General features: G+C 55.7%; 2 protein-coding genes across 5 annotated transcripts in view; both read right to left on the bottom strand.

Moving 5' to 3' along the window:
- Positions 1 to 8,664, bottom strand: part of CELF5 (CUGBP Elav-like family member 5) — a 40,376-nt gene extending 31,712 nt beyond the window's left edge. For 3 of the 4 annotated variants that reach the window (XM_049788632.1, XM_049788633.1, XM_049788634.1), the window contains exon 1: positions 8,427 to 8,664. In XM_049788632.1, coding sequence (XP_049644589.1) covers positions 8,427 to 8,664 — 238 coding nt within the window. The remainder of the gene's footprint in view (positions 1 to 8,426) is intronic. The other variant, XM_049788635.1, reaches the window with a different exon arrangement.
- A 5,187-nt stretch (positions 8,665 to 13,851) lies between these two features.
- NCLN (nicalin) lies at positions 13,852 to 22,417 on the bottom strand. The gene is made up of 15 exons (XM_049788620.1): positions 22,125 to 22,417; positions 20,016 to 20,206; positions 19,784 to 19,928; positions 18,664 to 18,758; positions 17,942 to 18,022; positions 17,487 to 17,590; positions 17,310 to 17,398; positions 17,088 to 17,227; positions 16,542 to 16,720; positions 15,984 to 16,071; positions 15,871 to 15,909; positions 15,631 to 15,791; positions 15,185 to 15,238; positions 15,007 to 15,085; positions 13,852 to 14,643 (listed from the first exon to the last, which is right to left on the bottom strand). The coding sequence occupies exons 1-15, from the start codon at positions 22,306 to 22,308 to the stop codon at positions 14,584 to 14,586; spliced, it is 1,689 nt and encodes a 562-aa protein (XP_049644577.1). The 5' UTR covers positions 22,309 to 22,417; the 3' UTR covers positions 13,852 to 14,583.
- Positions 22,418 to 27,592: the final 5,175 nt, after the last annotated feature.

Raw genomic sequence — 27,592 nt, 5'->3', positions numbered from 1 at the left:
CTTTGAACCTGTGACCAAGAATGAGACTGAGGGTGTCGCAGGGAGGATAAGAGATGCCAGGGGAGAGGGGTACTCATGCAGAGGAAGTGGGGAGCGGAAGGATTTTGTACAACAGATTAAGAGCCTGGTCCTAGGATCCAGGAGAGCAGGAAGCTTGGGAGGTGAATGAGCCCAGAGCTGAGTGATGGACACACCCAAAGGGGGTGCTCCAAAGGAAGGATGGATGGGCAGATGAATAGAAGGACCACCATTGGAGAGAAGGCTGGAAGCAGCTCTGCACCTCAAGGGAAATAATGGCCGAAATTCAAAGCTGAGAGAAACTGTTTGCCACCCACTTACCCAGCCACAGGTCTATATCCAAGATACAGAAAGCACTAGCAGAACTACCCAAAAATACCTGACCCCATCAAGAAGAGCCTGAAGAGATGAACTTCCTCAAAGAAGAAATACAAATGGCCAAAAGGCACATGAAAAATTGTTCCACATCACTAACCATCAAGGAGATGCAAATCAAACAACTATAAGGTCTCACCTCACACTACAGAGACTGGCACACATCACAGAGAACAAGAATAACCAGTGTTGGCACGAATGTGGGAAGAAAAGGACTCTCATTCACTGCTAGTGGGAATGCCGACTGGTCCAGCCTTTCTAGAAAATAATATGGATTCTCCTCATAAAACTAGAAACCGAGCTTCCATGTGATGCAGCAATACCACTCCTGGGAATATATGCTAGAGGCCCTGAAACACAATGCAGAAAAGCCCTCTGCACTCCTTTGTTCATTGCAGCACTATTCACAATTAATCAGGATCTGGAAACAACCCAAGAGCCCAAGAACAGAGTGGATAAACTGTGGTACGTCTAGGAATACGATGCAGCTATTAGGAAAATAAAGTCATGGAATTTGCTTATATATGGGTAGATACGGAGATTATCACGTTAGTGAAATCAGGGAGAGGGAGAGGAAGAAACTCAGACTGTTCTCACTCATCTGTGGGAATATCAAATGCTCAAAGGCAATAGAAATGGAGAGCAAGGGGCCGGCGTGGTGGCTCTAGAATAGGGGTCTCAAACTCTCGGCCCTTGGGCTGTTTGCGGCCCTCCGTACATTTTGTGGCCCGCAGCCGGCCTTCAAATATCGCAGTATTTGCGATTATTTGCGATTACCGAATAATCGCAATAAAAATCGCATTAGTAAGAAAAAAATCGCATTAAACATTCACATACCCCGAGCAGTTCTGTTCGGGGTATCAAATGTTTAATGCGATTTTTTGTGATTTTTTTCTTACTAATGCGATTTTTCATTGCGAATATTCGGTAAGCAAAATCCCTTATGCGGCCCTGCCTCACCCCGACTTTGCCTCCTGTGCCCCCAGGTAAATTGAGTTTGAGACCCTTGCTCTAGAGGTAAGGTGTCTGCCTTGTCTGCGTTAGCCTAGGACGGACCGCGGTTCGATCCCCCAGCGTCCCATATGGTCCCCCAAGCCAGGAGCAACTTCTGAGAGCATAGCCAGGAGTAACCCCTGAGCGTCACCTGGTGTGCCCCCCCCCAAAATAAACAAACAAAAAAAGAAATGGAGAGCAAGAGAAATGATCTTCAGCAGAAGTCTTTCCTTGGGTGGACCAGGAGTGGAACAGATTAGAGATGGGAATACCAGGACAAGGGGTAGGAGAAAAGGACCCATCATGGAGATAAGTTTGAGAGGCAGAAGGAAATCTGGGGACACTGGTAGAGGGAAGTGGACAGTGGTAAAGGAATGGATGTTGGAAGTTTGGTTTTCATTTTGTTTTGTTTTGGGGCCACACCTAGCAGTGTTCAGGAGTTCCTCCTGGCTCTATGCTCATAAATCGCTCCTGATAGGTTCAGGGGACCCTATGGGATGCCTGGAAACGAACCCAGATCGAACCCAGGCTGCAAGGCAAATACCCTCCCCACTGTACTATTGCTCCATCCCTGGGTGTTATAACACTGTATTCCTGAAACTCAATAATAAATATCTTTATAATTTATGGTGATTCAAGTTAAAGAAAAAAGGAGGTTGAAAACAAACAAACAAACAAACAAAAGGCAGAGAGGCAGGAGATAGAGCCATGAGCTCAGGGCTAGAGCCAGGAGGTGGGAGTTAGGCCTGGGAGAATGTGGAATTGGGGAAGGCAGTGATGCCTGTCATGTCTCTGAAGCAGGTGCACCCCTGGGAGAGGGTGGCTGACAGGACTTCAAAGATACACACACACACACACACACACACACACACACACACACTCCTGAGAGCATGACCCCCTGACATGCATACAAGGTCCCAGCAGATACAATAGAGGATCTAAAGTAAAGCATCAGGAGGCTGGTGGGCTCCAAATCAAAGTCATAAAGTCATGTGACCAGGCAACACTGGGAGGGGGCATGGCCAGGAGCCCAGAGGTGGGAAGAGCCCAGATTAGAGGGGAGTCCCCTGGGACTTGATAGCTCCCCACATGGTCAGCAATGAGGCAGTCTGAGATGAAGCAAACTTTTGGTTGTGTTTTGGGGGCACACCCAGCCGTGCTCAAGACTCCTGGCTCTGTGCTCAGGGATCTTTCCTGAGGTACTGGGAATTAAAACCTTGGTCTGTCACAGGCAAGACAAATGCCTTCACCCCTGTGCTCTCTCTCTAGCCTCAAGTTATCAAGTACAGTGGGTAGGGCACTTGTTTTGTATGTGGCTGGCCTGGGTTCGATCCATGGTATCCCACAGGGTCCTGCCAAGTTGCCCTCTAATCTGCATTGGGAGGTGGGAAGGGCCAAACCTAACCACCAGCAAAGTGTAAGAGGTCAACAGATAAACCCCATCAATGCTTACAGCCTGTTGCAATGTCTCTGGAAGAAAAAGCACACATTTTTGCCTGTTAACAGGAAGAGGCTGAGGTTCAGAGAATAGGGGGCTTGTCTAAGATCACCAGAAAAGAGAACCACGGAAGGAGGCCACAGACCTGAGGATCACAAGGATGAAGGTGAATTCTGGGAAGCATTATTGACCCTCTTCCATCCTTCAACCCACCACCCATCCATCCAAACACCCATCCATCCACCCACCCACTCATCCATCCATCATTCCACCCACCCATCCAACCATCCACCCATTCATCCACCCAGCCATTCATCCACCCATCTATCATCTATCCCCACCTATCCACCCATTCATCATCTATCCACCCACCCACCCATCCATCCACCCACCCAACCATCCACCAACCCATTCATCCATCTAACCACCCACCCATCCATCAATCAACCACCCACCCACCAATACAGCCACCCACCCAACCATCCAACCACTCACCTATCCATCCATCCACCCACCCATCCAACCATCCATCCATTTACCCACATACCCATCCATTCATCCACCTATCCCATCCACCCATCCACCATCCACCTATCCATCCATCAACCAACCAACCACCAATCCACCCACCCATTCACCTGCTCACCCACCCATCCATCCACCCATCCATCTATCCATCCATCCACCCATTCACCCATCCATCCACCCACCTAACCATCTATCCATCCATCCATTCACCCACCCAACCATCTTCCCACCCACCCATCCACCCATCCATCCACACACCCACACACCCATCCATTCACTCACCCATTCACCATCCACCCACCCACCCATCATCTACCCATCCATTTCTTTCACCTGTCCAATCTATCACTTTCTCCTTTCCTCCATCCATCCATCACCATCCATCTTTCTACCCTTTTATCCACCATAGAGCCTCACCTCTCCCCCCACCCGCCACTCTCCTCCATGCTCTGTTCTGCCCACAGTCATGCCTGTGTCCATCTCTGTCCATCTACACCAGCACTTCCTCCCACACCCAGGCACTGCCCACAGACTTCCATGTACTGTTCTTCACACACATAGGCCACATCTGGGCAGCCAGCACCACACAGCCCTGCCTTTAGAGCTGTCATGCCAGCAGGGACCCTGCCACCAAATGTCACCTCTCAGCCATTGCCACCCCTCCGCACAGCCTTATGGACAGTGAGTGTCCCTGAATAGCCTCCACAATCTCATCTCTGTCTCAATTTTCCTTTCTGAAAGGGCTCAGGGGCTTGGGGAGGCTCAGAACTGGAGCTTTGCACATGGCTGACTCAGGTTCTATCCCTGGCACTGCACAGGCCCTAGGGTGCCACAGGAGATGGCCCCAAAACAACTGCAACTGCAGAAATGCAGGGTGCTGGAATTGCACTGTGGGACTAGCTTGGCTGCTGTGGGTTGGGACTGGAGCTATACCTCAGTCCTGGTCTTGCTGAGTGGCCTGGGCTGGGGGAACTGATACCCTGAAAATACAGCTGGCACCCAGTAATCATGTTGTGCCCTGGGGATTCTACAAGCTCCTATTCATCCTTCAAAGTCCGAGCACTAATGCCCTTCCCCCAGGCCCCCAGGCAGTACTCCATTCCCTGCCTCCTCCCCTGACCCAGCTCTGACCACTGTGACTTTAAACAACAATATCACCTGCCACTCCAAGGAGCCCACAGACCTCTCTGGCTCCAGCTACATGAGACCACAAAAGGCTTTGGGCCACGTGGACAAGCATTGGGCCAGGTGGGGGCTCGAGGTCTGCATACAGTAGCCAATAGGGCAGGTCCATTGGCCTCATCAAAGACGAAAGTGCCCCAAACCGGCAGCCCCTTAGAGACCAAGACCATCTTTGCTCCATGGGCCAGAGCCATAGCAAGTGAGAAAAGCCGGAGGGCACTGGCTTTGCACACAGTAGACCAAGGTTCGATTCCCAGCATACCAAAGGGTCCTCTAAGCACCATCAAGCGATCCCTGAGCAGAATCAGGAATAAGCCCTGAGCACCTCTGAGTGTGGCCCCCAAACCAACCAAGCCCCTCTTTCCTCCACATTGCTAACCCTCCCCGCATCCTCTGTGGCCAGCCCCTGGCTCCCCTGCTCTCCACCTGGCTGATCCCCTGGCCCCTAAGGAAATCAGCATTGAAACCAGAAGGCACCCAAACTCCTGCTCCAGGCCACGTGGCTCGGAAGAGGCCGAGAAGCAAAGAATCAGACAAGTCTGTCTGACTTGCTCCTGAAGGTATGACTGTCTCCTCCAGGAAGTCCTCTATATCCCCTCTCATTGCTACCAACAGTGTCCTGACAACCACATTCGTGACTCACCGGTTCTTCACTATGTCTTTTGGTTTTTGGGTCACACCCGGCAGCGCTCAGGGGTTGCTCCTGGCAGGCTCGGGGACCATATGGGATGCCAGGATGCGAACCACCGACCTTCTGCATGCAAGGCAAACGCCCTCTCTCCATGCTATCTCTCTGGCCCCTTCACTATGTCTTTTTACACATACACACACACACACACACACACACACACACACACACACACACACACACATACACACCCCACACCAGGCTTTGGCAAGCAGAAAGTCTTGGGACTGATGTGGAGCTCTTTGCCCACCCAGGAAGGAAAAGGGGCTGGGGGGGGGAAACTGAGGCACACAGCAGTAGCACAACCCTATGCTGCCATAAAGATGGCAAACCCTGCCTCTGTACCCTACAGCTGTGAAGGCATCACCCCAGGGAACCCCCAATCCTAGATCCCCACTATTTGGTCTAGCAGCAGGCAAGAGAGGGCCCTTTCTGGGGGGGCATTCTTGTAACCGTCACCCCATATCTGTCTGTGTGTGTACATATGTGTGTGCATTTGTGTGCTGCTGTGCATGGATATGTGTGGCCATACTATTGTGTGTCATGTATAGCATGTATGCAAGTGCATGCATGTATGGACACACGCATGAATGAATGTGTCATGTTGTGTATTCTGTGTATATTCCATGTGCCTGTGTGTGGTGAGTCGGGGAGTGTGAATTTGGGGATTTCCTGTCTCCCTTCCCTCTATCCCTTTGGAGTCCCTGCAGGCACCGGCCCCTCCCCATTGCCTGAAGCAGGGGTGCAGTGTTACCACTCTGCTCGGGTCCTCAGCAAGGGTGCAGACAAAGTGAAGCCCTCAGGGTTGCTGCACCCTCTCCCCGTCCACTTTGTGGGATGGTCTAGCTGGCTGGTCTCCCTGGAACCACACAAACCTACGGAAGGTTGGGACGGGGGTCACTGTTGCTGCCTGAGCTTCAGTTGCCCCTTGTGGAGGTGTGCTGGTCTGGGAGGGGCTCTGGGTGGGGGTACCTTCACCCTTTTCATGGGGATGCACTCAGGGGCACCCAGTTTTGGAGTCCTGGTCCTCCATCTGGGCCAGGAAGGTGATTCTTTAACCCACTTATGGACCACACCTGCACCCGGACACAGCTGAGGGAGCTTTGTAGGGTGTACTTGGACATCTTAGCTCACACTCAGTGGGACATGCCTGGACACCCCAATTTCCTTCCCTGGAAGCCAAGAGAGGCCTATTAGGGGTGTGGGAGATCTCGAGGTGTCTGAGCATGCTCGGGGGGAACAAATGGGATGCCAGGGATCAAACCCAGGTCAGCTGAATGCAAGGCAAGTGCCCTCTCTCTGTGCTATCGCTCCAGCCCCAGGAATAGCTAGCTATTCCTGACCCTCAATGTTTGGGAGTGGCTGGAAGGCAAGTCCCCACCTCACCCCAGGTCCTGCACCCCACAGTCCCTCCAGGAAGGGGTACAGGATCCTCCACTTGCCAATCAAGGCCAGCAATAGGCCAGATCCCCACCCCAAACCATCTCGGTCCTCGGCCCTGTTCTCCAGCAGCAGGGAAATTGAGGCAGAACTGGCTGGGGCCAGGTGAGGCGGAGCCTGGGGGTTCCAGGGAGGCTCACCAGAAAGGGGGGAATGAGCTCAGGGCATCTGTGTTCTGCCCAGGGGAGTGTGGGGGCCTGTCAGCAGGTGAACCCTAAGAAACCTCCTACTGTTGCCGTGAGGGTCTGAGAAAGGACTCAGCCCCACACCCCACCCTCTCCCGAGAACATTGTGGGTCCTCCCTGCGCTCTGGGACCACAGAAGACACAAGGCTTTCGTTATCCCTGAGGATCCAGTCACTCCTTCACTCACTCCTTCACCCTCATTCCTTCCTTCACTCATTACCCTTCTTCCTTCCTTCATTTCTTCACTCTCATCATTCATTCACTCATTCGCCCTCTTCTTCATCCACTCATTCTTCCTTCCTTCATTCATTCATCCTTCATTCATCCCTCCCTTCCTTCATCCCTCATTCCTTCCTTCATTCTTTGATCTCTTCGTTCCTACATTTGTTCCTTCTTTCATTCATCCCTTCCTTCTTTCCCCCTTTCTTTCCTTTATTCCTCCATTCATTCATTTCTTCCCTCCTTCCTCCCTCCCTCCTTCCATCCCTTCTCACCCCAACACACGCGTGCTCCATGCTTTGGTATCCCGCACCCCCCAGGAGAGAAGGAACATAAGGGGTCTGAAGTAGGTCAGTGGCCCTGGAGGTGTCTGAGCTTCACCGACCCCATCACCGGAGCAGCTTCCACATTCCGACCTGCCCCCCACATGCCACCGGATAAAATCGGGAGTGGGGGCCCCCCCCGCAGCCAGGCCCCAGTTCACCCAGGTTTCCCCATTCCTTCATTCCCCCCCCCAAATCCGGCCCTGCCAGATGGACTGGCTGGCGAGGTTCCGCGGGGGCTTTGGTCCACCAGGTGGAGAGGGGGCGGCAGGCTGGGGGAGGCGACCCCACCCCCACCTTCACCTGGCACCTCCCGAAGCTGGCACAGCCCGCCCCCCCACCCCCGCCCCCAACTGGGCTGGGGCTGCCTGCACCCCACCACCACCACCACCATCACCACCACCACCACCACCACCACCACCCCGCTTTGCTTTCTTTGTAGTTACCGATCAGCCTGGGGTCCTGAGCGCCGAGTCCCCCCAAAAGCTGGCCTGGACGGACGTGCCCAAGGGAGGGCCTGGCCTGGCTTTGTGCAAATGGCCAAAGCAAACTTCCCCGACGGGGCTGGGGAGGGGGCAGGCAGGCGGGGAGCCTCGGGCAGCTCCCCCGAAATGGGCAGGAAGGAGTGGGGAGGAGGAGGAGGAGGAGGGAGAGAGATGGGGAAGAGAGAGAGAGAGAGGAGGCTGGGGAGAGGATGGGAGGCCGAGGAAGGAAGGAGAGAGAGAGAGGGAGAAGGGAGAGAGAGAGAGAGGGGAGGGGGAGAGATGGAGAGAGAGAGAGAGATGGAGATGGAGAGGGGAGAGAGAGGAGAGAGATGGGCAGAGGGGGAGGGGACAGGAGAGGGAAGGAAAGAGGGAGAGATGGAGAGAGATGGAGAGAGAGGAGGGAAGGGGAGAGAGAGGGAGAGAGAGGGAGAGGGAGGGAGCAGCCGCCGGAAGGTGGGAGGGGGCGAGGGGGCGGAGGAGGGGACGGGACGGGATGGGAGGGGAGGGGGCCGGCCCGGCACTGTCAGCGGCGCCCGCGGGGCGCGCGCCCACCTTTGTGCATGCCCGTGTAGGGGTCCTTGAGCACCGTGAGCTCGTAGATGCGGCCGAACTGCTCGAAGAGCGGCTTGAGGTCCTTCTCGTCCAGGTTGCGCGGGATCTGGCCCACGAACAGCTTGATGGCGTCCAGGTCCTTGGCGCCGTCGGGCTGCGCGCCGGGGGGCTCGGACCCGCTGCTGCCCACCGGGGTGGGCCGGGGCCGGCGCGCCTCGCTCTCCGTCAGGCGGGCCATGGCGGGCGGGCGGGCGGGCGGACTCGCGGCTGGAGCGGCTGGAGCGGCCGGCGCGCCCCCCGCACGCGCCCCCCGCACACACGCGCGCCCCGCGCCCGCGCCTCTCCGCGCCTCTCCTCTCCTCTCCGCTCCGCTCGCTCGCTCGGGGACCACAAAGGCCGCTCCGCAGCGCCCGCTGGCGGCCGGCCCGCGCCTCGCCGCTCCCGCACCGGCCCCGCACCGCGCCGCCCCCGGGCCCCGCACCCGAGGCGCCGCCCCCGCTCCCGCGCGCCCCGCAACTCACTCCGCGCCCAGGAACCGCACCCCCGGCCCGCACCCCACGCACGCACACGGGCGCTCCGCGCCCAGAAATGGTAACGCGGGACCTCGCCAACCCCAGAACCACGCACACCCAGGAACCAGAGCCCTGGAACCACACCCCTGCCGCTCAGCCACGCATTGCGCCCACAGGCCACACCACCACCACCCCCGCAGGGCGGCCCGGCTCAGCTCAGAGTGCCCCCAGGCAGAACCCAGCCCGGAATCGGTCGCCCCCACAGTCGGGATCCTGCATTTGACACGGCAGGGAAATGCAATATGGCTGAGCACCGGCAGGCACCCCAGAAACTTATACCCAAGGGCCTGCTCCCCTCCATAATCTGCACCGCACCCCACCAGCTAGCATCCTGCACACCGTGTGTCTCAAGCGCCCACACGCATCCCAACACCCTACACACACACACACACACACACACACACACACACACACATCTCAGCACACCACACCCCCACAAACCAGCACCCATGAGGCTCCTTCCTTCTCCTTTTCCTTTTCCAGAGCTGGCTCTTCTCCTGGTGCTCAAGCTCCTGGAGAGTTTCCTGCGCAGTGTGCAGGATGTGTGTGCGTATGTGTGTGTCTGAGTTTATGTGTGTTTGCACGAGTATGTGTAGAGTGTGCATTTGTGTGAGTCTTTTCATAAGTGTGCGTGCACGTGGAGTGTGAGTGTGTGTACGGGAGTGCGAGTCTACACAAGTGCGTACACGAAAGCGTGTGTACGTGCGTGGCGACTGTGTGCACGAGCGTGTACGTAAGAGTGTGGAATGTGCGAGTGTTTGCATGAATGCATGAGTTGGCGCACAGGTGTATGTGAAGTAGGCATGACCATGCGTGTACATAAGTGTGGTGTGTGCACGTGAGAAGGTATGACCTGTGACCATGCGTGGAATGAACAAGCATGTATGTGTGTCTGAGTGTACGTATGCGCAAGTGTGAGCATGAGCCTGAATGGGTGCATGCGGGAGAGTGCCTGGAATGGCTGCACCAGTGGGGGCGTGAGTGTGGTGCATGTGGCTGAGCTGAACAACGATGCCTTGCCATGCTGTGAGCAAACCCTCTTCACATCTTTCTTTGGATGTCTCTGTCTGGTTTGGGGGCCCACACCCACCAAGGCTCAGGGATTATTTTGGGTTCTGTGCTCAGGGATCACTTCTGGTGGGACTCAGAGAAAAACCATATGGGGGTGATGGGGATCAAACCGGGTCAGCTGAGTGTGAGAAAAGCACTCGCCCCACTGTGCTCTCTCCAGACCCTCGATGCAGGTTTGACCCCTGGCATCACGCAAGGTCAAGCATTGCTTGGAGTGAGCCTGATAGGAGTCAAGAGTAAGCCCCCTGAGCTCTGTCACCTGTGGCTAAAAAACAAAACAAAAGTGTAAAAAGCAGGGAGGCTAGGACTGGAGCAAGAGTCCAGCAGACAGGGCGCTAGCTTTGCACACAGCATTTTCAGTTCAATCTCCAGCATCCTATTTGGCTCCCTAAGCACCACCGGGTGTGGCCCAAACAGCTCACACTATCCTTGGCATCCCATATGGTCCCCTAAAACCTGCCAGGAATGATTCCGGAGAACAGAGCCAGGAGTAACCCCTGGTTGTTGTTGGGTGTGGCCCCCCCCCCCCACACACACACACAAAACTAAAGCACATGGAGGACTGGAGAGAGACTACAGCAGGGAGGATGTGCTTAGCACCCTTAGACCCAACTAGTCTCTGGCATCCCATATGGTCCCAAGTGATCCCTGAGCGCAGAAACAGGAGTACCCCAAGTATCCCTAAGTGAGGTTCCCCACCGAAATAAAAAAGAAACATCTGAGGGGCCAGAGAGATAGCATGGAGGTAAGGAGTTTGCCTTGCATGCAGAAGGACAGTGGTTCAAATCCCAGCATCCCATATGGTCCCCAGGGCCTACCAGGAGTGATTTCTAAGCATAGAGCCAGGAGTGGCCTCAGAGTGCTGCCAGGTGGGGTGTGACCCAAAAACAACAACAACAACAACAACAAAAGAAACATCTACAACAGGTTCCCTTGCAGACAGGCACTGAGGGGTGGGGGCAAAGGCAGGGTGCGTGGAGAGGTGTTCACAGGGTGGGTAGCGTTCCAATCTGAGAATATTCTGGAATTCTTACACAAGGTTGAGGAGAGAGCTCGGAGGTAGAAGGCACTTGTCTGGCAGGTTTCCTCAGCACTGAGTCCAGAGTAGCTCTGAGCACCACCAAGTGTGGCCCAGCAACACCCCCAGAAAAAGCAGACTGTGGGGCCAGAGCAATAGCACAGTGGGAGGATGTTTGCCTTGCACACAACTAACCAGTAGGTTCAATCCCCAGCACTCCATATAGTCCCCCGGAGCCAGGAGTGATTTCTGAGCACAGAGCCAGGAGTAACCGCTGAACATCACTTGGGTGTGGCCCAAAAAGCAAAACAAACAAACAAAGGAAAAGCAGACTATGACTAGATTAGAAGCCACTAAGTTGGGACCAGAGAGAGCATGGATGTAGGGAGTTTGCCTTGCATGCAGAAGGACAGTGGTTCAAATCCCAGCATCCCATATGGTCCCCAGGGCCTACCAGGAGTGATTTCTAAGCATAGAGCCAGGAGTGGCCTCAGAGTGCTGCCAGGTGGGGTGTGACCCAAAAACAACAACAACAACAACAACAAAAGAAACATCTACAACAGGTTCCCTTGCAGACAGGCACTGAGGGGTGGGGGCAAAGGCAGGGTGCGTGGAGAGGTGTTCACAGGGTGGGTAGCGTTCCAATCTGAGAATATTCTGGAATTCTTACACAAGGTTGAGGAGAGAGCTCGGAGGTAGAAGGCACTTGTCTGGCAGGTTTCCTCAGCACTGAGTCCAGAGTAGCTCTGAGCACCACCAAGTGTGGCCCAGCAACACCCCCAGAAAAAGCAGACTGTGGGGCCAGAGCAATAGCACAGTGGGAGGATGTTTGCCTTGCACACAACTAACCAGTAGGTTCAATCCCCAGCACTCCATATAGTCCCCCGGAGCCAGGAGTGATTTCTGAGCACAGAGCCAGGAGTAACCGCTGAACATCACTTGGGTGTGGCCCAAAAAGCAAAACAAACAAACAAAGGAAAAGCAGACTATGACTAGATTAGAAGCCACTAAGTTGGGACCAGAGAGAGCATGGATGTAGGGCATTTGCCTTGCATGCAGGACGGTGGTTCGAATCCCAGCATCCCATATGGTCCCCTGAGCCTGCCGGGGATGATTTCTGAGTGTAGAGCCAGGACTAACCCCTGAGCACTGCCGGGTGTGACCCAAAAACAAACAAAAAAGAAGCAACTAAGTCAATCATAATAAAGGGCAAGAGAGTTCAGTGGGCTGGGGCATCTGCTTTGCATTTGGGTGGTCTAGGTTCCATCCCAAGGCCACTGGAGCAACTCCCCGAATAGGACAGCTGAGAGCAGCCCCTAACACCTTCAGGTGTGACCCCAAGGTTTTCATAAAGGGCAGCAGTGGGACTGGCACAATAGTACAATGGGGGAAGATGTTTGCTTTGCACATCAACACCTCAGGCTCAATCCGTTGCAACCTGCAGAGTCCCCTGAGTTCAGCCAGCTCATTCAGTCCTAAGCATCATTGGTATTCACAAACTACAAACAAAACCAATAAAGGCAGCAGTAAGAGTACAGGGGTAAGGCACTTGCTCTGCACATAGCCGGCTTGGGTTTCCTCCTCAGTACTCCTGAACCCCATCAGGAGTGATCTCTGAATGCAGAGTCAAGAGTAAGCCCTGAACATCAACAGATGTGGGCCCCTCAAAATAGAGGAAGGGGAGCTGGAAACAGCATCGGGGTTGACTTGTCTTGCAGTCAACCCAGGTTCCCTATCCCAGCACCCCATGATTCCCTCAGAATCAGCCTCAAAAGAAAGGGGAACTTGGGACAGCACAGGAAGTGCAACTTGTTGTGCATGGGGTTGACCATGGGTTCCACAGGGACCCTGAACACTGCCAGGTAGAGTCCTGATCCCCAGAGCACCTGCAGAACCCCAGGCCATTCTCAGGTTCACATGGAGCCGAGTCAGTGGGAAGATCCAACGTCCAGGGCTAAGGCAGCACTCCAAAGCCAGAAAAATATTTAAGTGCCCCCTGGGATCCAGTGTCCACAGCAGACAGATCAGCCAGGAACAAGCAAGGTTGCTGGTCTGGGGTAGAAGCGTCCCAGTTATGAGACCCATCAGTGTCTCCCAGTGGAGTTTGAGGCGGGGCCCCTAGTGGTGAGCGGGAACTGTGGGCTGTCAGAGGCAATCCTGGAGGAACCCTGGGTGGTCAGCAAGGACTGGGCTGTGCTAGCTCCAGGCTGGTGCTGGCCGGGCCACAAAAACCACTCTGTGGTGGGAATCAATTGAGCTGAAACCGAGGCTTAGGAAACCGCGTCTGCTGGGGTACTGGGGCATGCTGCCTAGGAAAAGTCCCAACTCTTCAGACTCTGGTCTCTTCTCTGGGGATGCTGGGACCACCTTTGGACCACGTGTAGCCCTCTCCAGCTCACCTGCGGCTGCCCCCTCACACCCGGGGCTCCCCACCCATGTCCTCTGGGGCTCTGCCCCATAGCCCACTTGACCCCCCAAAGCCCAAGTTGGGTGCACCCAAGTTTTTTTCCTGCAACCAGAACCTGTGGGCCCAGCTATACTGGTGGATTGCAGGGTGCTGGCCTGTTAACCCAAAGCCAGGCAAGCCACCAGGGTCACCCCACACCCGATTCTAAAGCCATGTGTGGAGACAGCAATGGGACCCTACTGAGCCCATAGCCTAGATTCAAGGGGCAGCACAGAGAGCTGCAGGGGACAGTGCTCAGCCAGGGTGGGGTCAGCGACACAGTGGGGACCAGCTCTGTCCCCTCACACGCCAGGCAGGTCACTGCATATGGCTTTATTTTCTCCTCATCCGTGGCCCTCATGACCGGAGATAGATTTGCCCAGAAGCTCCAGGGGGGACATTGAGGACCCCCAAGTCCGGATCTCGAGTGGCTGACACGCAGTAAACAGTCTCTGAAGGGAACGGGCAGAGAGCTAGGGCCCCCACCTGGAGCTCAGGGGGTGGGATGGCTCAGCAAAGGCAGTGGGACCCAGACTCCACTGGCTTGTGGCTCAGTGGTGGGGGATTGGGAGGTCATGATAGGACCCCCACTGTGGCCCCCTCAGCACTTGGTTCTATTGCTCATCAATGACACATGCGTCTCCCTGAGGACCGCCCCCCTGACTCCACTTGTACCCCAGACATACAAGACATACATACACTGGGACTGGGAACACTTGTGCGAGAAGTAGGCAGAGGAGCCGCCCAAATCCTGGATGAGGGTGAGGGGCTCTGGGGTGCATAGTGCCCTGGGGGGCAGTAGTAAGGAGGGTGCAGGGCAGGGGCTGGGTTTAGGGTACCAGTGTCCAGGGGCTCAGGAGAACCTCCAAGGGGCTTGGGGAAGGGTGGGCCCCTGAGTTCCAGGAGCTGGATGGGGACAGGGATCTGGGCCTGGCTATGAGGCCACTCTGGGCTCACTCCCAAGTCCCAGCCAGGCCTGGCCGCTAATGTTCCTGTCCTGGTTCCAGGTGGGGAGAGGCCACAGATGCTCCAGAACGAGCTGACAGCAGGTCACTGAGTCTTGGCCTTCAGGAGCAGCCGCTGCACAGTTCTATACAGGAGGTGGAAGTGCTGGGAGGCAGAGACACAGTGGACAGGTGAGGCGCTGGGCAGACATAGGAGTGGGGCCATAAAACAGGGAGAGCTATGGGGAGAGGCCACAGAGCAGGGAGGCAATGGGGTCGGGGTCACAGGGCATTGAGTTATGGGGCCAGGACCACAGAGCAGGGCCACAGCCATATGGTAGACAGGGTCACAAAGCAGGGAGGCAATGGGGTGGGCCACAGGGCAGTGAGAGCTATAGGGCAGGACCACAGAGCAAGCAGCAGTAGGTGGGAATATATGGTAGGCAAAGCCACGGAGTTGGGCCAGCCATGAGAGTGGGGTTCCGAACCAGGCCTCCAGGGGAAAACTGAGGTGGGCAGCTGCACTCACTTGCACAGCCGTGTAGGTCATGCCCAGGTAGGCTCCGATGCACACAGCTAGTAGCAGGTCAAAGATGGCCGGCTTGACCCTGGGAGCAGAGGAAGACAGTGGGGTCAGGGTGCTTCAGCCTGCCAGGTGACCCCCCCCCCCCAGCCCCTGCAGCAGAACCTGTGATGGGACAGCGCACCTGTAGGCATTCATCACCTGCTTCAGCTGATCGTAGAAGACAAACTCGGGGTCCCTGGGGAGGATGAAGCACTTTCTCAGGGGAAGCCAAGCACCAGGCTGGCCAGGGCAAGGGATGGGAGCCCTTCAGGGGAAGACCATCCTGGGCCAACGAGGCTCTTTATGCCTGCCTGGCCTCTTCAGGAGGTGGGGAGGGGCCCCCAGGGTCCCCACAGTGAGATGGGGGAGGGAAAGATGACAAAAGGGTGAGGCAGGCACTTAAGGGGCCGTGATTGTGCACAGGGTGAGCACCAGCCTGGGCAAAGTGCTCGAGGCTAAGGAGGCCTTCAGGCTGGCTTGGCTTCTGCTCCACAAAACGCTGAGTACCTCCCTAAGGGCACCAAGAAGGCAGAGAATCTGCCCCCACATCCCACCCTGTTCATCGCGGAGGCAGCACTGCACACTCACCGCTTGTCAGCTTTGATATGGTGCTGCCGCACCTCCTTGAGGTAGCGGCCCAGGTGGTGGCCGAGGGTGCTGAGGAAGGTGCTGTCCTTGTCCACTAGCTGTGCCGCCCGCGGCTGCTGCGTCAGCCAGTCCATCACCGAGTGCAGCTGCTCCTGCTGCACCTGCCACAAGACATCAGCACCCCCACACAGGGGCCCTGCACCACCTCACCCGAGGAACCGAGAGACCAAGACTTCTTACCATTTGCTCCGTAAAAACCGGCATGTCTGGGGGCGTCCCCTGTGGAGAGAAGGCATGAGTGGGCGTAGTGGCAGGCCTGCCCCTTCCTTCCCCAGCCCCTCCACAAGGTCCACCTTCTCCGTGAGGTTATAGATGACCCGGGTGAGGGCCTCGGCAATGAGCCGTGTGTTGCGGGTCAGGGTCTTGGAGTCCACCCGGGACCTGGGAAAAGAGACAAGGGTGGAGAGCATGAGAGATTGGGTCCAACACACCCTAATGACAGGACTGCAAGCCCGAGGCTCCAGTTCCGTCCCTAGCACTGCCCCAAGCACCATACCCCAAGGGTGAGGCCTAGTAGAGACCTCGTCCCGTCCCAGTGTATCCACTCATCACCCCCCATTCCAGAGGTGTTTTGAGACTGGGGTGAAAATACAGCACCGGAGATTTGCCTTGCGTGTGGCTAGCTCAGGTTCACCCCCAGACCAATTCCAAACGGTCTGAGTCTGCCAGGAGTGATTCCTGAGCACAGAGACAGATGTTACCCATGAGCAATCCTGGGATTGGCCTCAAAATCAACAGACATGGAGACTTCTGGGGCCCACTGCTCGGGCTTGAGCAGAACAGTGACTGGTCACCTTGAGATGTGGGGCCCGGGGACAAGTGATGGTCACCAGGGCCGAGTGGCTGCTTACCGCACATCCATGATGCTGCTCCGCTGGCCGTCACGGTGACTCTCCAGGTGGGACAGTGTGAAGGCCGGCAATCGGCGGATGGCGAAGCGCTCATGCTCCCAGGCCAGCATATCCTCTGCCAGGTTGATCTTCTTGTGCACCATGGAGAAGTGCACCTCAGGGAACTGGTGGGCGGCCACCTGCACGTGTGTGCAGATCAGGGGTCAGTCAGCCTTACCCAATAGTCCTGGCCCTTCTACCAGGGTCCCCACCAAGATCCCACCCACCACCTGCTCCCTCCAATCAGGCTCTACTCTCAGGCCCCATCCACTGACCACACCCACACTCACAAGGCTCTGCCTCAGAGGATCCAGCCCAGTGACATTCCCAATCTTCTAGTAGCTTTCCTGCCAGTCTCTTTCGGGCACACAAACATGAGGCCTCGATCACAGGCCCCACGGGTGCCTATAGTGCCCCACTAATAAGAAAGAATCCTAGCAGGCCCAGTCAGGGATGACCCACACCCAGGAGTCCCCGAAACGAACTGCCCCCTAGGAGGGTGCCCACCATCTCCAGCTCTCGCAGGAAGGCGTGCTGCAGCGTCCCCTCCCGGGGTGGCCTGGAGACATGTAGGTGCAGCCGGTCCCCACGACCCAACGTGTCCAGGCACAGCACAAAGGCCACATTGTCCTGCAGTAGGCTGGAGTCTGCAGGACAGGTAGCAGGGATGAGGGGTTTGCACTAAGCACACAGACACACACACCCCACCCCACTGGCACCTCCGCACACCTGTGTGGTCCAGGTTGTCCTCCAGCCAGCGCTTGGTGCCCTGGTAGTTGAACTTGCCCCCTCCAGATGCGAAGAATAAAAGGTTGTATCTGCATGGTAGGAGGCACTGTTGAGCCAGAAGTGGGGAAGCATCCCCTGCTCCCTCCACAGGTACCCACAGGGCAGGTGGTGCCTTACGGTGCGTGGGTGCGCTTGTAGGTATAGAGGCGGGAGAAGAGCCGGGCCAGCTCCAACAGTACCGATACGCCACTGCCATTGGAATCGGCGCCCAGTGACAGCCACTGCAGGGAGCCAACGGTTAGCCCTGTGGCTGCACCCCGGAAGTTACCTCCCATCTTAAGTACTCCCTACTGCATCAAAGCCCCTCTGACTTTCAAAGGCTCACTGGGTGAACACCAGCATGGGGGGGGGGCCAGGTAACATCCAGGTCCCGCCCATTTTGGGCAGCAAAGGGCAAGGCTGGGTGGCGCTGAAGCTCAGCAACCTGGAGCTGCTCCCACAAGCATGACCCTATGCTCTGTCCCCCGCACCATTAACTGAATGCAGTTGGTCCTGGTTGGTCCCCTTTCCCTTCTGCCCATCCCTCACACTGCCCCTCCTGCTGCTCGGTCCCAGGGTCCCCACATACATACAGGAGCCACTCCGAAAGCATCGTAATGGGCCACGATGACTATGGTGGGGAGATCCTCTCCGCCCAGCCCCGTCAGCCGGCCCTGAGGAGAGAGACACATGCATCAAGGGTCCAGGCCTTGAGGGCCGTGTGCCGATAAAGCTTTATTCAGAGAATAGCCAGAGGGCCACATCCTGCAGGGCCTGCTCTGCCCTCATGACAGGCTTCTCCCTCTGGGCTACAGCTTCAAGCACTGGGAACCCAGGAATCTTGCCAGGCTGTTGCTCCAAGAAGAGCCAGAGCAAGGCCGCATGCCACCCCTGGTTAAAAGTGGGGAGCCCTCCCTGCTAGGCTCCCCGTGGTCTCCCCAAGCTACCCATCAGCACAGCCCTCACCAGACTGGAAGGCACACTGGACTGGTCAGGGCAGCAGAATGGGGGATCTGGTGAGAGCCCTGGTGTGAGCCACCCTCCTTCAAGGTCTGTCTGTTGGAACCCCTGGGATGACCATGGCGCAGCCTGATCTCAGGACATCATGAGGTTCTGACAAGTGCCCACCTGTTCCAGGGAAGATAGCCCAGCACAAGGGCCGCTCAGAACCGACCCATGGATTCACCTGCCTGATGGGCCCCAACTCCAGTCTCTGTTGGAACGAGGGCTCAGTGGATGTGGGTTCCAGGTGGGTGGGGTGAGGGATGGATCAGGGGGGTGTGGGGTGCAGAACGGTAGGGTGTGGGCTGCTCACCTCCACACTGGTGATGAGCCAGTCACTCACAGCCTTGCTCTGTGCCCCACTGGTGACCATCTGGAAGCCATTGGCAGTGGCAGTGTGAAATAGCACTGGGGGCAAAGGGGAGTCACACCCAATGGGTCTCAGCTGGGTTCAGGGAATCCCACACCCGAACTCCACAGTGCACTATGCAGATGTAGGCCTGCAGCCACAAAGATGCCCAGGTGTTGCCCCCGCATGCCATATCTGCAGCCACCCGAAACTGCAGGGCTGCTAGCCTCCCTGGATCTGAACTCCAGGCCCACCATGCTGCATGCAGGAACCCGTTGTCCCCCACCACATCCATCATCAGGGACTTTTAACTTTAAGAGTCTCGGGGGATGGCCCAGAGAGATAGCACAGCTGCGTTTGCCTTGCAAGCAACCGATCCAGGACCAAAGGCGGTTGGTTCGAATCCCGGTGTCCCATATGGTCCCCCGTGCCTGCCAGGAGCTATTTCTGAGCAGACAGCCAGGAGTAACCCCTGAGCACCGCCGGGTGTGGCCCAAAAACCAAAAAAAAAAAAAAAAGAGTCTCGGGGGAAAGGGTAACAGTACAGCAGGTTCGATCCTTGGCACCCTATGTGGATCCTGAGCCTATGCAACAGTGAGCCCTGAAAATAGAGCCAGGAGGGCCAGAGATATGGCATGGAGGTAGGGTGTTTGCCTTTCATGCAGGACAGTGTTTTAAATCCCATATGGTCCCCCGAGCCTGCCAGGAGTGATTTCTGAGTGTGGAGCCAGGAGTAACCCCTGAGCACTGCCGGGTGTGACCCAAATACTAAAAAAAAAAAAAGAGCCAGGAGTAACCCCTGAGCATGATCAGGTATGGCTCATCCCAACCAAACCAAAGGCCTTCCCCAAAAGGGCACTGGGGGAGGGGGGTCCCCCTCTCCCTGAGATCCGCAGCTTGGTGCCAAGGTCTGAGCATGCTGTTAAACCACATTGGGGGTTTTGGGGGTCACACTCAGTGTTACTGGGCCAAAAGTGGGTCCTGACCCGAGCTGGACTCCCCAAGCCCTCCATCAGTGTCTGATGGGCCAGACGCACCCACCCCACTCCTACCCTGATCCCACCCAGTCCCCCTCATGGCTCACCTTCAGCAGCTGAGGCAGCACCCTGTGAGGCAGAGGCGGCCTGCGTTTGCTCGTATATGGACAGAAGCGCGTCATCTTCCACAGCGAAGTATACGGGCACCGGCGTCTCCATGGCCAGCATCTCAGGCTCAATCTCCATGAATTGCTGCAGGGGAGATGGAGCTCAGCACATCTGGAGCGGGATGGATCCCTCCCATGCCCCTTGCACCAAGCGGGCCCTATGGGCACTCACCCGGATCACGTCCTGCGGAACTGCGGCCATGGTGCGCGGCAGGATGACGACCACAGCCCCCGCCGACTGGCGTAGCGCCCGCTGGTAGCGCTCGTAGGAGAAATCCAGCAGGCGCATGAGTACACAGCGTCGGCTCAGCACATCCGCGTCCACCGTGCGCGCCTCCGTGTTCAGCACCGCGTTCCTAGTGCCTATGTGGGACGGGAGATCAACAAAGATCAGAACACGGCCCAGGGGAGGGGACCCTGACAGGGGGCCTCCACTAGGAATCACTACCTGGCCCGCCCGACATAAATGTACACCCAGAGGCTCTTGCCACAGTAATGGGCAACTGGATTGGGGGTGGGCAGCGTACACCTCAGCTCCTGCCTCCTCAACTGTAGGGACTTGGTTCAGGTGGAGAGAGTTGGGGACAGGCCTAATGTAATATCAGGGCACAGCAGAGATGTGGGGGCCCGACCTTCAGGCTGACCTTGCAGCGCTACGGTTCACAGAAGCCTGCCCAGGCCCCGCTGCTCCCTGCCTGGGACCTGCTGATGCCTTCGTGTGAGAGGAGGGAGCAGGAGATAGATGGGTGACACAGAGCCCTCCCCCCGCAATGATGCTCTCCCCCCTGCACCTGCCTCTCCCACCTGTTGCTCAATCTGGGCGAGCCCGGAAGTTGGGAAAGGGGCACCTCGGAGGCGGGGAGCAGGGTGTGGGCAGGGAAGAGCCATGGGAAGTGCCCCACAGGGAACATAAAGTTTGGCACAGTCCTAATGCCCAACCCTGACAACCCCACTTGGCATGGAGCCCACCTCAGGCTCCTGATCCTGATTTCAGCCTGTGGGGTGGGAAAAGGTCTGGGGAGATGCAGGTCAGAGGTGGAGGAATCTCGGGTCTGAGAGCAGACAGGTCTACACTAAGGACACAGGGCAGGGAGGCTGAGAGAGGGATCCTTGTCTCTTATGGGCCTGTCCCGACACTGGGGACCAAAATAAAAACGAGGCGGTGACCCAGAATTAGACAATGCCAGCTTCTTGAATCTGGGCCTTTTGCTTGCAGCCTCACCCAGGGGGGAACCAAGGAAATCTCTAGAAAAATCTGGAGCAGCATGGCAGCCCCAGGCCAACATAAAGTGACCCGGGTTGAACAGCCCCAGGACATAACTTCAAAATCCATTAGTGGACAGCAGGAAGGGGCACTGGCCTTGTGCACATCTCAATTCCTGGCACCCCATGATGTCCCTGAACCCTGCCAGGAATGACCCCTAAGCACTACCCCAAAATAAACTAAAAAGACCCTCCCTGCTAATCACACATCTGTGACTCAGTACCGTGCTCTAGCCCACGCAGCCCTGAATGGAGGGGGGGGAGGTGTACCGAGGAACACCGCAGTGGGCCCAGGGAGAAACTGAAGAGAGGAGGGACCCACACAGGACACCCCAAAGGCTGAGACTGAGCGAGCGGCTGGCTGTCAGAAGGGGGTTCTGTCTAAGGTGGTGGTGATGGAGGGAACCTTTACTTCTCAGGATTCAAAAGCATCAGGCTGTAGGAAAGCAGAAGGCCAGCAAGTTCTGGAAAGTCAGGGCCAACCCGAGTGGAGAGAACTGCCACAGGTGCGGAACAGAACTCGGGGGTAGCAGAAGCAAGGGGTGTTCAGAAGGTCGGGGAAGGGGACAGCAATCAGGGTGTACGGCGAAGAGAGACCACGGTGGGGCCCAAGAACTGAAGTGGGACGAGCAGTGCGTGGGTTGAGATTCCAGGACTTTCACGATGGAATCCGGAGGCCAGGAAGTGGGGGAAGTGGGATGGGGAGGTGCAAGCATACAGGGGCTGGAATGTGGGTGCAGCTGACAGGTCTGCAGCTGAGAGCTGCCTGCATGGGGGGCCGGGAGCACCCCCACACGGGTTAGGGGACACGACTGGGCAGAGGAGAGCCGGGCAAGGGCCAGGGCCGGGAGCCTGGCGCATGGGGTGAGCAGCCCGAGTGGGGGTCCGGGCGAGCAATCCCGGGGGGCTGGAGCCCACATAGCAAGGGGTGAATGAGCCCAAAGGTGCGGGGCGCGGCGAGGCCGGGCGGGGCAGGCCAGGAGGGCCGTGCGGGCCGGGCCGCGCCGCGTTCACGCACCGTACGGCTGCCCCTGCAGGTCGTACTGCTGCATGCGGTACACGGTGAACTCGTGCGCCGCGTCGGCGGCGGGCAGCGGCGGCGCCACGAGCAGCAGCACGGCGGGCAGGAAGACGATGAAGCCGAGCGGCAGGCACGACGCCTTCAGCATGTTCTCCAGCACCTCGCCCGCTTCCTCCAGCATCCTGGCGGGCGGCGAGGCCGCGCGGGGCGGCGACGGCGGCGGAGACGATGACACGGAGCGAACGGGACAAGCGGCAGCGGCTCCCGCGGACTCACTCCGGCATGGGCTGACGTCGGGGTCCTTCGGGCACGGCGCCAGGCAGCCCGCGAGGTCCTTCGGGCACCGTGGCGGACAGCCCCGTCTGGCCGCAAAGCCTGCCGGGAGTCGTAGTCCTTCCACCGCTCCGCGCGCGGAGCACCGTGGGACCTGTAGGCCTCTTCGCCGGGACTTAGCGTTGGAAGCTGGAATGGGTTGGAGAAAACTGACGAAGTTTCACATGAACTCCAGAAAACACGGAATATAAAAGATATTATATGCCGTAGAAACTATTTAAATCCTGATTTGTCTCCTGGAGGGGGTTGGGAGGAGGAAGGCGAAGGGACGTGACCTTGCAACCCGGAAGAAAGACGTGAGGGTGGGTGGGGAGGTCTAACGGGCGCGCTAGGCCTCCCGGGAATTGTAGTTCCACTGATGTGTCAAAGTGGATTCTGGGAGTTGTAGTCTTTATGACAGAACTCAGCGAATCATTGAAAATTCCCAAAATAGTTTTTTGGTTTTTTTGTTTTTGTTTTTGGGTCACACCCGGCGGTGCTCAGGGGTTACTCCTAACTGTCTGCTCAGAAATAGCTCCTGGCAGGCACGGGGGACCATATGGGACATCCGGATTCGAACCAACCACCTTTGGTCCTGGATCGGCTGCTTGCAAGGCTAACGCCACTGTGCTATTTTCTCCGGGCCCCATCCCAAGATAGTTCTAAAAAAATTAAATTAAATTAAATTAAATTAAATTAAATTAAAATTTTTGGGGTCGGAGATATAGCATGGAGGTATGGCATTTGCCTTTCATGCAGAAGGTCATTGGTTCGAATCCTGGCATCCCATATACCATATGGTCCCCCGAACCTGCCAGGAGCAATTTCTGAGCCTGGAGCCAGGAGTAACCCCTGAGTGCTGCTGGGTGTGACCCAAAAACCAAAATAAATAAATAAATAAATGAAATCCCTCAGGTAAGAGATGTGGAAGCCCGCGAGAATTTTGCCTTTTTGTGTTGTGATATGTTCTTGGCCCCTAATTTGAAGCTGGACACACACTGGATGCTCTATATGACATTTTACCTTTTATTTGGTGTGAGAAATTGAACCCAGAGCTTTAAGCTTACATGACTTGTACTCAACCTCTTTTATTTATTTATTTATTTTTATTTTTTCTGTGTGAGGGCATATCCAGCGGTGCTCAAGGGTTACTCCTGGCTCAAGACATCAATCCTGGCAGTGTTCTGAGGACCGTATGGGATGCTGGGTATTGAATCTGTGCTAGCCACTTGCAAGGCAAATGCCCTACCCGTTGTGCTAGCGCTCTAGCCCCTGTACTCAACGTCTTGGTCTATATTCCCACCCTGGGTGGAGTCTGTTCGGGATGAATAGAGGAAGAAGAAAGAACAGGGAATGGCCTCACAGGGCTGAGGGGCTGCTTCGTGCGCAAGCGGGAACCTGGGGTTAGATTCTAGCCACCAGATGCCCTTCCCTCCTGGTGTGTTCCCCCCCCCCCCAAAAAAAAAAAAAAAAAAGAAATATGTGTCTGGAGAGAAAGTACGATGGGTAAGACTCTTGCCTTGCACGTGCCCAACCCCAGTTCAATCCTCTGTATGGTCGATATGGTCCCCTGAGCACTACCAGGAGTAATACCTGAGTACAGAGCCAGGAGTAAGCCCTGGGCATCATTAGATGTGATTCAAAAATGGAAGAAAAAAAATAAAGAGGATTTGGACAGAAACCTGCTGAAGAGCCATGTCAGCAGTGGTGACAATGGAAACATCCACAGGGGGCTAGTCTTTGAGACACACTTGGAGAAAAGGTGCTCTGTGCCCAATCGCAGGAGGAGTTCGGTACTATGGCACCTGCTGAGCACATGACAGGGCTTGCCTTTGACTCCACTAAAGAAAACCCAGTCCAACAACCCCAGACCCCACTGCTTCAGGTTGGGGCTCCCAAGAGTTTTGGTAACTCCCAGACTCTTAGACAAAGAAAGATTGAGGTCCAGGGATGCAGAATGCACCTCTCTAACCCTGAGAATTCACGATGTTCACTTCAAGGCCTACATGCCCTCTCTGTCCCAGGTGACCGTCATTCACATTGTTGAGGCCCTAACTTCCTCCACTTCCCAGCTGTGTAACTTCGAGTCAGTGTACGGACCTTTCTGGGCCTCAATTTTCACAGCTGACAACTAGGATGAGAGGCAGAAGAACCTTGGGGCCAGAGTGATAGAGCAGCGGTAGGGCGTTTGCCTTGCACGTGGCTGACCCAGGATGGACCCTGTTTGATCCCCGGCATCCCCCAAGCCAGGAGTGATTTCTGAGTTCATAGCCAGGAGTAACTCCTGAGAGTCACCGGATGTGCCCCCCCCAAAAAAAAAGAAACAAAACAAAACAAAACAAAAAGAACCTGGTAAGATAGAGGCCAGAGAGGTACTAGGGGTTCAGGTTCATTCCCAACCTGCTGGGCATCACCAAGTGTGACCTTGGTGGTTCCTGAGCACTATGCTGGGAGATCCTGGTGATTTCCAGGGGCTGCAGCATAGCCAGCCGTATTGATGACAGCCCACCCCCCAACCCCACATCACAACAGAAGCATGGCACAGGGAAGAGGAAAAAATTCATCACAGAAGCCAGAATGATAGTACAGCAGAGAGGGTTCAGGTCCGAGCCAGGTTTGATCCCCTGCTTCCCTTAGGGTCCCCTGAGCACCACCAGGAACGGTCCCTGAGTACTGAGTGAGGAGTGAATCCTGAACAGTTCTGGGTGTGGCCCACAAATATTTAAACAAAAACTATTAATAACCAGAAAGAGGGCCTAGGAAGTACAGTACAGGAGGCCTGAGCCATGGGGTAGCATGTGGCCAAGCCAGGTTCTATCCTTAGCCTTCCATAGGGTCCCTTGAGGACTGCTAGGACTGATTGCTGAGTGTAGAGCCAAGAGTCAGTCCTGAACATTACCAGGTAGGGTACCTCCCCCCAAAAAATAATTGCAGGAAAAATAAATAACAGCAGGATGGGATCACCAACTGAGAATTCAACCCAAGTGCATCCCATAGGGTCCCGTGAGTACTGCCAAGAGTGAATTCTGAGTGCTGAGACAGAAATCAGTGGCTCAAATCTTCACCATAAAAAGAGGTACAGCTGGACCAGAGTGATAGCACAGCAGGTAGGGCGTTTGCCTTGCATGCGGCTGACCTGTGTTTGATGCCCTGCACCCCTATAGTCCCTCCAGTCTGCCAAGAGTAATTCTGAGCGCAGGGCCAGGAGTAACTCCTGAACACAGCTGGGTGTGACTAAAACCCAAAAAAAGAAAATAAAAAGAGGCATAGTACATGCAAATCATAAAAGGAATGAAAGTGAAACAGCTGAGTTGAGCCTGTTAACGAGTTTCACTTCATTTTCTGGCCTCATTGACAAATGTGAATGCTGAGACCCAAAGGCAAAAGTCTGGGTTGGGAGGGGTCAGGCAGAGGAGCTGCACAGGAAAGAGGTTTCTGGGGCTTAAGTCTCCCAGAACACCAAATCTTGGAGTACCTGCTGTGTACTTAAACCTGGAGACACATTGGGCCCCGATCCTGCCACCATCTGTAATCTCACAGAGCTCACGGAGCTGCCTTTGTGATGAAGGGGCATAGGAACCCTTCTCCAGCAGCTGTCAGAGCCTGGAAATTATTGAGGGAGAAGTCAGGGGAGGCAACCTGGAGGATGTGATGTGGCCAGATAACTGGACCCTAGAAATGAGAGTACATGATCCAGAGAAGCTTATATGTAATGGAGGCAGGAGACAGACTGACAGCAGTGAGACCCCATAGGACCTCTAAGGAGGATAAGTCAAGGGCGGCTTGTTAGAGGACACAATTTATAAACTGAGCCCAGAAGCCTGGAATTGTAGCAGGCATGAGAAGAACAAGAGATGACCTATAACCAGCAGAGGTAGTGCTGGGGGTTGGAAGAGGCAACAGGAAAGAGCTGATAAGAGGAAATCAGGATCAAATTCCTTGGGGAGGTGAAACTAAAACCCAACTCCAGAGGCTGGGCAGGCTGCAGGACACTGTGATGAGGACACCAAAGCAAGATAGGAGTCTTGGAACAAAGAGAAAAAGTTAAACTTGCATGACATCTAGCCAGTGAGAGGCCAGAATGCTGCCTTGCATGAGCACTGAGACACAAGCTCAGTGACATTCTGACAGACAGAATGTCCCAGTGATGGGAGTCTCTGCCAACACACCGTGGAAGGCCACAGAGACATGGCCCCACTGAGCACTTGTAACATGGTCGGGCTGAGAGAGATGAACTCCCACCTCATCTTGGTCCTTGGTCTGAGACTGAGCTCAAGGAACCAGGACAGGACTGGGCCTAACTTGGAAACAGAATTGTCATGGCCAAAAGTGGCCAAAGTCTTATGACTGCTGGTCAACCTGAGTTCGATCCCTATCTAGTCCCAAGCACTGCCAGGAGTGATCCCTTAGCAAAAAACTAGGAGTCAGCCCTGAGTATCACCAGGTTTGACCCAAAATCAACAAAACAGAACAAAGACTCCTCACAGCTGCAGGCCCTCTCCAGTTAGAATGGAGTCCTGATCCAAAGAGACGTTGGGATCTTAGGAGGGGTCTCTGGTATTCAGGGCCTGCCCCCTGCTCCATGGGTTGCCCTGGAAGATTATGCTAGAGATGGAAACTGGGTTCCTTGCAGACGAGGCCTGTCCTCAATCCTTTGAACTCTCCCCAGTCCCAGGGGGAGACCCATAAACACACAGGAGAGTGCCCTGTGCTGTGCAGGTAACAATGTGCAGAGATTGGGGTGCAGCTTCTACATAGGGTGAATCCCTATATAAAGGCAGCCAGTGGTCCCAGATCCAGGCCAGCATCACCCACGTTCCTTTCCAACCTCACAAGCTGGGCTTGTCCACAGAGGGGAGCAAAACCCCAAGCTCCCAGAATAGGCCTGGGTGTGGCGTCTCCTGAAAGTTCCTATTTTATGGCATCACTGTAGTGGGTTCCCACCCACCCCGCCCCAGCATGACCTGGAAAATCATTCTTTGAAACTGCCATGTCAGGGCTAGAGAGACAGGATGGCAGGAAGGGTGCTGGCCTTGTTCGCAACTGACTCAGGTTCAATCCCCAAAATCCCATAGGGTCCCACCGAGCACCATTAGGAGTGATCCCTGAGCACAGAGCCAGCAGTCAGCCCTGAATACCAAACTATAAAAACA

The sequence above is a fragment of the Suncus etruscus genome, chromosome 15 (assembly GCF_024139225.1).
Source record: "Suncus etruscus isolate mSunEtr1 chromosome 15, mSunEtr1.pri.cur, whole genome shotgun sequence".
Lineage (NCBI taxonomy): Eukaryota > Metazoa > Chordata > Mammalia > Eulipotyphla > Soricidae > Suncus > Suncus etruscus.
This window is presented reverse-complemented; position numbering and strand designations above follow the sequence as displayed.